Source organism: Trichoplusia ni, chromosome 12 (genome assembly GCF_003590095.1).
Source record: "Trichoplusia ni isolate ovarian cell line Hi5 chromosome 12, tn1, whole genome shotgun sequence".
Classification (NCBI taxonomy): domain Eukaryota; kingdom Metazoa; phylum Arthropoda; class Insecta; order Lepidoptera; family Noctuidae; genus Trichoplusia; species Trichoplusia ni.
Window position 1 is genome coordinate 9,053,030 of NC_039489.1, and position 10,596 is coordinate 9,063,625.

Here is a 10,596-nt window from a genome sequence, read left to right on the forward strand (position 1 = left end):
GAAAACTAATCCACTTGTGTGAGAGAGTTATTTATTTCATCGTAACCGCTATGTATTTTAAAAACGAAACATGTTTATGGGTTTTTGGAAATCCAGGAACACAAGTAAAAAAAAGAGCTTAGGTATGGTAAAATAGTTTATATGAAATGTGAATTCTTACAAAAAGTATATCTTATCATATACTACACCATTATTGCAATAATACCATCAAAATTATTCAAACTACCTAACACATTTCGTTGATATAGGTACTGTTTATCCCATATAAATATTATTTTTTCTTGCTGTAAGATAATAAGTGCTCAAAGTTGACAATGGTTTGTTATTATTACTATAACAATATAATATATTATGGGACGTTTTTGAAACACCAAAATAAATATATAGTTAATGAAGCTTAGAATTTTTCACCTAGTTTTAAGTTCTTCTCTTAATTTGTAATGAATTAACTCCATACAGACAGTGGCATCCTCAGCACTGTCGTGACCATCAACAGAATTTTGAATTATTTTCTTCAAATATTCAGATGACAAGTTCCGTAAAGCCCGCTTATAAGGAGGACCCATTTTATGAGGATATAAAACACTAGTGTCAATTACAGTGTCGTGAATTAATTTAAGGACTTTAAAATCTGACTCTAGACTGTGTCCTATTAAAATGGTTTTGCTATTGAACATAGTAAGAAGTGTGGCTTGCACTTCTAATAATGTTGTTTTGACGCCAACCATTTGGTCCTCGGTAATACCAGAATACCTAGTATTGTAATCTATTATTGGGTGTAATGGCCTAATAAGAGTTTCATAAACAACATTACAAGAGGAGTTTATCACTGTTACTCTGGTCAAGTCTAGACCATGAGTTGTGTAGCACATTTCACAATCTAAAGAATAAATACCATAGTCATCCATGTCAGTCTCTGGAGGTAGAGTTTTAACAAAGCCTTTTAAATTTTCAAAGTCAACATATTCATATACATGACTGGGGGCTATGCAGCAACCATCAGATGTACCATCCTGGCTGCAACACTGATACCTTGCTTCTCCACGAACTCTATATTTATTATTGGGATGATAAATGCATTCTTCCTTTGTTGCTGGGAAACCTTTTTTATCAACCATGTAGTCTTTTTTACACCTACAGCAAGTTCTGAAAAAGCCCTTTGGCGGTTTTTGTCTGTTTTGACCATGAATAATGGCTCTGCCCTTTTGACCACTTTCATGTGGTCTAGGAAAACCATTTTGTTTTAGTTGTTCCTCGGTTAGTATCCATTTTTTTATGTTATTATATAACTTTGCACCAACAAACTCTTTTGAATTATCAACATTTTTTCTATTCTTACTTTCTATGCTCCAAGAGCCCATTGGTTTACCAGACGTTGTACCTGGCATTCTTTGTAGTGTCTGACAATCAGATGATGATTTCTTAACACCTTTGCACTCAAGCAGTTCTTTTCTCAATCTACTAACTGCTAATACTGCTGAGTTCTTGTATATTTGTACAGTTGAACATTTTTTACTTGTAGTCAGTTCTTCATGTTGAGCACGAGCATAAGCATCATGTGCACTAAGATACATTTTGAGACACTCATCAATCATCATATTTAAATACATTGACCTAATGTTAGCTGCAATCTTTGACCCTAGGGGTTCCAGAACACCTGGCCGGTCAATGAACTTTTCATTTGGTACATGAGCCACTCGCTGACTGCCTTTTTTCACTGTTTGTGTGATGGTAGTGCTAGTGGAAGGCTCACTTTTAGTGGTTACCTGACTCGGAGGCATAACTTTTTTAGCATTCATTAAAGTCGAGGCATATGGCACATGAGCAATACGAACTTTAGATATTCCAGTACTCGGAGGGGCAATTGTTGGTTTTGAAGGCACATTTTCATTATTCAACAAATTACTAGCGTTTTTAGCATTATGATACTCACGGACTTTAGCTAGCCTTTGGGCCATGGCTTGAGCTGCACTCACTTTAAAATCTGGCTTCAAGGGTGGTTTTGGTGTTGGTTTCACAACTTTGTCTGATGCTCTAGATATTCTTTTTTTACCTGGTATAGACTCTTCTTCATTAGTGTCCTCTATTTTAGCAGCATCTTCAATAACTTTAGGTTTTTCTATATGAACATATTCATCAAATATCTTCTTACATTCTAATGCTATGGTATCTTCATCTGGCTCCATATCAAACTCTTCATCCATGAGTTCATCCTCTGCAACATGAGCATCATTATCAGACATGTGGTCACTCTCATCATGCCTGTTTTCCTTTCTATCTTTTGAGTCTTTGGAGCTTTTATGAGACTTCTTATGGTCACTTCTATCTTTTGATTTGGATTTATGTTTTGTACTAGAACTACGCTTTTCAGAATCTTTGCTGGATGAACTATGTTTAGAGTGTTTTGAACTATGATCAGAACTTTTAGAACTAGAATGTTTTCTTTTCTCTGATGAGTGCTTGTCTTTATCTCTTTCTTTCTCTCTGCTAGAACTTTTGTGTTTTGACTTATGGTCAGAGTGTTTTGTCTTGTCTTCATGTTTACTTCTGTCACTAGATTTTGATTTATCTTTTTTATGTGAACTACTGTGATGAGATTTGCTGTTGTGATTTTTGTCTGAACTACTTTTATGCTCTAACTTCTTATTGTCATTATTATTGCTTATACTATTATCTTTTTTCACTTCATCACTTGAGGGTTTTCTTACTTTATCTTGATCAGACTTTTCTTCATCCAATATTTGATCTAATATATCAAATTCAGGTCCTAGATCATCAAAACCATTGAGATCTGAAGATAATTTAAGTTTCTTACTATCAGGCTCATCTTCATCACTGGAAAAGCATGGTGCAAGTGACCTTGGGGTTGGTTGGTAAGTCACAGCTGGGGTTTCACTTTTAGAGCTGACTTTGGTAGGCTTATATTCTAATATCTTCTTTTTACTTGTGTTTTTATCAGAAGGTACATAATTATGTTTACTAGAGTTATTAGAACCTTCATTTGGATTGTATTCTTGTAACTCTGATTCAGAACCTGGTAAGTACTTTTCAGTTGAGACTGTTGAACCTGTGGGTGTATACTTATCACATTGCACATTTTCTGTGCTACCTGGTGTATATTTCACTGGAGGAGGAATGTAAATAAAAGGTTTGGAGGAACCATTTGTATCAATGGGTCTTTGGATAGCAAAGCCTGTAGGTTTACGTGGTGTGTACGGTACAGGAATATGTCTCTTTCTTTGTTCGTTACCTTCTTCGTTTGATTCCTCTGTGTCAACGTTGTTGATCTTATTCAATTCAGCTATAGGCGTGGGATTATATGTTGCCTTGCCTACACTTTGTACCGCATTGACTGCATTATCAAGCTGCGGTGCTGTAGCAACTCCAGTACCGTCTTTTTGTTGTAGGACCTTTTGAACTGCTGCCGACACTAGTTTCTGAAGTATCGCTCCACTTTCAATACCTTCATTTGGAGTGCTTTGAGTGTCTTTTTTAACGTGCCGAAAATGACAATAGGGTCGTTCGCATAAACCATTATCATAGAAAGGACAATTAATTCCTTTAAAATACCCTGTCGACGGAAGCATTCTACTAAATATATTGTATTTGATCCATTAAATAGCGGAGAACGAACTAACTAAACCAACAAAAATCACTCTAGCACAGGTTCTGTAGAATTACGTTATTCTGCAAGGTTTACTTGAACTACGGATTGTTACTATTATTTCGTCCGGTTCAATAGATATGTAGATATTTTATTAATTTTAACTTGATAACTCATTGCAATAAGACAATTAAATAATACGGTATTTAATATGGATAGAATCTTTAGAATCTTTATGAACCTTTGGATAAAATCTAAAAATATTGCAGAATTCCGCCTACCCTACCCTACCCTACTTTGACTCCATGAGATAGCTCATAGTCGATTTATTGCGATGTATAAAAACAAAAGAGATTTACTAATACATCATGTATAACTTATTGTTTTAAAATAAAATGACCCATGCACAAAATATTGATAATTCATTATCCATTACATGGCCGCATGGACGTTATAAAAACTCAGCTTTATTAACACGAAACACACTTTTAGTTGCATGATCTCAATTTTTATTGAGCCACATAATAAATTATAGAATATTTTTATCGTGTTAAATTAAAAGCCATTACATATTACAACTATTCTGTTTTCTTATTATAAATGCATCTATATAGCGTTATTAAAACGCATCTCAAAATGATGTCAGGGTTGTTATTGCGAATACATTGGAGAGGTGGGAAATTCAAGGCAAAGTCTTCACACCCAATTTCTCAATACTTGGCTATGATGAAGCTCTTGTGTTACTGCGATCTTAACAGTTGATATATTAAGCGCATTAATTATTATGGAGCTATTTTTAAAAGTTTTGCGTTGGTGTCCATCGTCGTTTAGAGGCGTAACAAAACTTGTGTCAGACTTCGTAGATAAGTTAGTAAGTGTCATCGAGTATTTGTATCCAGATTTCGACCGAGACTGAACTTATTTTCTAGTTATTTCAAGATGTTGGACGAGCTGGTGAAAGATTATTCTGCATATTTGAAGTTGGACGTATTAAATGGATTTCAAACTGTTCAAGATGTTGTTGATAATATGTTAACGAGACTTGAAGAATTAACTAGCGTATTGCAGATGGTCAAACTGAAGAATGGTGATTGTAGTTCAGCCGTGACGGAGGATATCATTAAATATCGAAGCGAAATAACTACACTTTCCAAAAAAATTGCTATGTTAATCTTAATTATTCAGAAACTTCACAACAATGTAGATCTACTAGAAAAACAAGTTGACAAAGCTGAAACTGATTTTGGTATAAGTAATGATAACAAAATAAAAAGCTTTTTAAAACCTTTTCTTAAGAGGAATAAGGAAAATGTTTCTTCAACTAGCCTAACAATGCCTTATGAGAGATTGGTGTTTGAAAGTGTCTTAGATAGTTTTGAAGACCAAACACAATAATACGTTGAACTTGGGTCTTGAATTTAAATAAATTATTTTTATACTAATGTACACTTGTGGTACCTGTTATTTCCTATGTAAGCTGTAATGTTAAGTTTTAATTCTACAAATAAAATGTGATGGTGCTTCTAGGTAGAATAAAATAAGCTGAAACTTATTCTTTTTACTTATATTTGTTTACTCTACCTATTTCTTAAGAGTTTGGTTTGTTACTCTAATATGAAATGCTTCTAAATGAAACCATCACTAGTTATGACAAGAGTATAATGGCCTGTACTGTTATCATGTACATTATGCATATAATATATCATCAAATAGATAGGTATGTATAAAACAAAGAATTATAGTATCGAACAGTTTATTGTCTTATCATAAAATGAAAGCCTTATCAATACAAACATTAGAATTATCACAATACTTACAATCTAGATAATTAGAAGAAAAAAGTAATGTATGATGATGCTATGTATCAATTTTACAATCACCTCTAGGAACATGCTTAATTGGCCTTAGATCTGATGGAATGAATTATTCATGATTTTCCATAAATGCAAACACTACTGAACGTAGGACCAGATAGTACAAAACTTAAAATTATATTTTATGAAATAGTAGTACTCTCATAAGTTGACATTCCATTTTTATAAAGATATTAATTCTAATTAACTGTTAAAAATAAATGTAATTGTAACCAAACAAAATGTTTTATTTCCCTGTTGAACCAAAACCTCCTTCGGCCCTCTTGGTTTCAGACAAGTTGGTGACTTCTTTGAGTACTGGGTAGTAAATTTTTTCACAAATCAATTGAGCTATACGGTCTCCTTTCTTAATTTCAAAATCTTTGTCAGAGTGGTTGAAAATGACAACTCCCACATTTCCCCTGTAATCTTCATCAATTACTCCAGCTGAAATAAGTAGATGTGTGAGGTTAATCTTATTTAATACACTCATTAAAATCTAGAAGCACATTGAATTTTTGTTCAGTATTGTTAATATGAATGAGTTTGGCCCAAACTATTTTTTTTTATTTTCTATTGGACAATTGTTGATGTTATATGTATGTGTATACAAACACAGTCATTTATTTTAAAATAATTGAATGACTGACTTATTATACTATTATATTTGATTGGTCTTTTCATTGGTTTTTGTTCTTATTTTATTTTTAGGCTGGGTTTTGGACAAAAAGATAAGTTATCTGATAATATTTTTTTAAAGTACCTAACCTGATGGAGTATAGCTCCTTCGCAGGATTTTAAGTTAGTAACTGCTATACGGTGATACATATACCATATCAAGTACATATAAAAAGGAACAGATAAATAGAATTTGTAAGAGTCATAACTTTGTAGTAAAGTTAAATGAAATTTCCAAAGTTGTGGTAACTAACGTTTCCTGCATTAGGTTCAGAGAATTGGTAATAATAAGATTTAAGGCAAGAAAACTTATTTACTTCACCATTACTAAAATAGTAACAGTAAATTATAAGTTTGCGGCCTGACTCACTGTGGATGACAATGGGCTAGTGATTACTCTTACCTCCTACATCAATAAAGTTTTTAACAGCTAATCCCGATCGTGGTGCCACTCGTCCATAGCAGCCAGCAGGTAACTCAATTTGAAGATCAGTTTTCACCAATTCCTTCCCACGCGCCGGCACCACGTAGTCGTAAGCACTGTAAGATAAATAAAGGATAAAACAAAGGCTAAGGGTTAAGCGATCGTTAGAATAGCCAATTATGTTGTTTTCACCTTTTCAGGTCAAATCCTGCTGCTTTTTCAGAACCCTTTAGTGGAGGAAAAGCATGTTCACTTAATCGTGTGAATTTCAATTCTAGTCCAGACGACATCTTAGTAAGATAGTTAAAGATTCTCGTTATGTATTGAACAATTTTGAAGTAAAGTAAGAAGAATAGAGACGGAGAACTTGGTTGGGGATATTCGCGTTGTAAAATTAACCGCCACTAAAGGATTATGGTTGAGTTCTATTGAATAATTGAAGTTTTAAGTTTGACGTTAAGCGCTAGTGATGTATGAGGAGTGAACTAGTTAGTTTGACTGTCGATGGTGGGTGCAGAAATGACAGTTCTTCAACAACACAAATAATTTATTATGATTAAATGTAATCGACTGGTAAATATGTATTTACTTAAAAAACCAGGCTTCTTCTAGTTTCTTTTCATAGGACATTTTGATTATCTTCATGAAAATATTAGTATACCACGTCAAAATTTACAATAGCAAATTAGTAATCATAAGTACCAGAGCCAGGACAAGACAAGTCATTACATAATGTCTTTTCTGAAACTTGCACTTTCTTCTACTTCATTTTATAAAATTTGTCGAACGAAATGTTGGTACCTTAGTGTTTGGCATACAAGTTTTTTACGTATCGTACTCATACGGTTTATTCCAATCTTATAACACATTTTGGCATAATAATGGGATCCCATCACCTATTGCTTAATTAACAAACTAGTCGACGAGTTTGATCGGTTAATGAACTCGTCGACGAGAATTGTTATTTACGTACCTCACTCGCTTTATCTAATTTGGCGCCAAAATGTATGGCGTGACAATATGAATAATATGTTGCAAGACATCAAAAATCAGTCTTCAAATTTTAAGTCAATGGCGAATCTGTAACTCAAATCCAATTTTCCTAATTCAAAATAACGAATTATAAATCTATTTCAAAACCGACACATGAAATTTGAATAAAATAAAGCAATATATAAATAAAAATAAGAGAGCTATTTTTTATTAAAAAAAAGAAGCTAATCATGTAATTTTTCGGTTAGATTCATAATAATGATATTATGTGCCCCCACAGGAAACTTCAACCAGTGAGTTGTAGAGTACCTATCATCATTCTGTATTATTTTATTGTTAACGCGATTGAAGAAAAATATTCATAACCGATTTCTTTTGGAAATCCATCTGACAGACAAATTCGATTTATTCTGTCAAATTTCCAATTAAAAAGCCCTTCATCAGCGATTAAAGAAAAAAAAATATGATAAAACCTCGAACATAACAACTCAAACGTCATCTTTTTGGATCTATTTTTAATTTCTATCTGTCGCTACTATTTACCTACAAAAGAGAGAGACAGTATGAAGCTTCAAGGCGGTCATTTTAAACTGAGTTTAATCGCATTATATAATTTAAACATATTATTTATTTTGGAAAATATATATTAACGTCTATCTTGACAAGTTCAATCTCTGTTGCTTGTACTGTACTAATGATCAAGTATAATCGAGATCTTCTGACTGAATGAAAGTCCAATAACATTGGTTATATACCGGAAATCTAGTAGATAAATCTAATAAACCAGCCGTATTGCGAGAAAGAAGGTTCAAATCTACATGAACAATGAGACTTTAAAAAGGTAATATTGGGCGGGTAAAATCGTCATTGCACATGAAGTTATACCTATTGATTCAATAAAAACAGGTAACCGGTACCAAATTTTCAAACTTAAATGAGCTTTAAGTGACTTGATTTACATTCATTCTAAAAATACAATATCTGTTTGTATTTGCCGGAGTGCAAGGTAAGACAAAGGCAAGGAGTATTAATCACTCGCTTCCTTACCGCGGGCTGACGATTTCGGATCATTAAGCCAAGGGTTTCCTCACAATGTTTGCCTTCATTGTCAGTCATATCACAATAAAATTGTAACCTTTATAATGGATAGATAGTAACAGTTTGTATTCCTTTCAGTTATTAATAGCTTAGTTCTTTACTAAGTAGTACCTACTTACTTACGAACTTATTTTTATTTTACTAGGTAACCATGGTAAATGTAAGAGATTTTGCTGTGGCCGCTTAGCGTTTTGAAGTCTGATAAGCTTAGCGAATTTACTTACGCATGATAAAAAAAAAACAAAATTAGTTCCTTGTGAATTAATAAGATAGATAATGTAGGTATGCTAATTATTGACGTAGGTCAATTTGCTTATCATCATCAAAATCATTACCTCAGAGACTTACTAACCACTTGCATAAAATCTTTAAGAACACAATTCAAACTGCCGTAACTATAACTTTAAAAAAGTATTTCATGACTCATTTTTTACCTACACTTCATTCCTTAGTATGCGACCCAAACAATACAAAAAATTCTACCTGCTACAAAAGACGACTCAGATTTGGGCACAATGCGGATAGCTAGCGGGTGATCCACAGCGATTATCTCTTCCCAAAAGCTGGCCTTTTGAAAATGTCTACCAACGACGGCGGGAATCGCGTCGATCAATATTTTGTTACAAGCTATACGGAAGTTTGCATTATAATTCAATACCGCTTAAATTTGAATCACCTCTGGAGCATTTCCGACTATAATCGTGACTTACACAACGAAAATGACGATATACGTGCATTAAAAAAAATGTTACGAGTGCGTGTGATATTAGTGATTTACTGTGATTCATTGGGTGAGCCCCCAAGAAGGGGAGTTTTGTCCATTTTTATATTTACAGCGAGTCCCTCGCGACATGCGCGTCGTCTCTCCGCCAGTCTCGCTACTACAGTTTCACGCACGTACACCAGCGCACTGAAACTGATGTAAATATTACTCCTACCATAATATTTACACGCGGATTGTTATTTTCAAAACATCAACAAATAGTACTAGTGTAGTGAATATGAATTCAAGTTAAAAATAGTGTGTTTTAAGTGAAAATTACTGAGAATTGTGTCTGTGAATTGTTTCGCTTCGATCCAAGTGCGAGGAAATGCCGCCCGTTCTCAATGTGCCTATTTCAGGAAGCGTTTCAGCAAGGAACTTTTTGTTCTCATAACTTACGCTAGAGGTCAGTATGTAACTTTTCCGCTACAAGTGAAACTTTTATAACATATAATATTTGTACGTAAAAAAATGTATGTGTAGCTATAAGTATGGCGATCTGTCTAGGGTTCAAACACCGACAAGCTTCCCTCTTTATCAGCCCTTCTCCGCCCTTTACGCATGATCGACCGGTAGTTTTGGGGTTCACGTCGGTGTAGGGTAGGGTGCGGGTAATATACATAATATGTATGTATGCAACACGGCTTGTACAATTTATCAAACTAAACTCTAGCTTTCTACTTTTTAAAATTCTAAATTTTAAAATGCTGCGTATGCGCTATTTAACTTTTCGTACTAACGTTGGTTACGAATATCTCCATAAATGTAAAATTAATATTTAAGCTACTAGTTATATTCTAGTTATGAAAGCTATAACCCACTGATCATAGTTTGAGTTTATTGTGATTCATAGGATCCAATAACATCGTTTTTTAATTCCCTACCATGGCGTAGTGTATTATTATTCAGTAGGTACGAAAGACTGAAAATATTTTTGAGTATATTTTTATTAGGTAGGTACCTATTCAAAAACAAGACTGTCACAAAATTAAAGTATTAAACCAAATTAAAGGTAGGTCATTAATTATGATTGAGGTATTTACAATAATAGGTACCTACATGCAAAGGGTTTTCAATTTAAACTGTAATCGGACAATATATTATCATCTCATAATATAGTATCAATGTAATGATTTGCAACAATTTTGTTTATATTATTCCTATACAATTTACGTAATTATGG

The 10,596-nt window shown here is 33.4% G+C and overlaps 2 protein-coding genes across 2 annotated transcripts; both read right to left on the reverse strand.

Annotated features, from left to right (window-relative positions):
* Positions 1–118: 118 nt before the first annotated feature.
* On the reverse strand, positions 119–3,963 carry LOC113499688 (RNA exonuclease 1 homolog). Its single transcript, XM_026880240.1, has one exon. The coding sequence runs from the start codon at positions 3,585–3,587 to the stop codon at positions 408–410; it is 3,180 nt and encodes a 1,059-aa protein (XP_026736041.1). The 5' UTR covers positions 3,588–3,963; the 3' UTR covers positions 119–407.
* A 1,377-nt stretch (positions 3,964–5,340) lies between these two features.
* Positions 5,341–7,007, reverse strand: LOC113499695 (deoxyuridine 5'-triphosphate nucleotidohydrolase). Its single transcript, XM_026880261.1, has 3 exons — positions 6,752–7,007; positions 6,539–6,675; positions 5,341–5,904 (listed from the first exon to the last, which is right to left on the reverse strand). The coding sequence occupies exons 1-3, from the start codon at positions 6,847–6,849 to the stop codon at positions 5,705–5,707; spliced, it is 435 nt and encodes a 144-aa protein (XP_026736062.1). The 5' UTR covers positions 6,850–7,007; the 3' UTR covers positions 5,341–5,704.
* Positions 7,008–10,596: the final 3,589 nt, after the last annotated feature.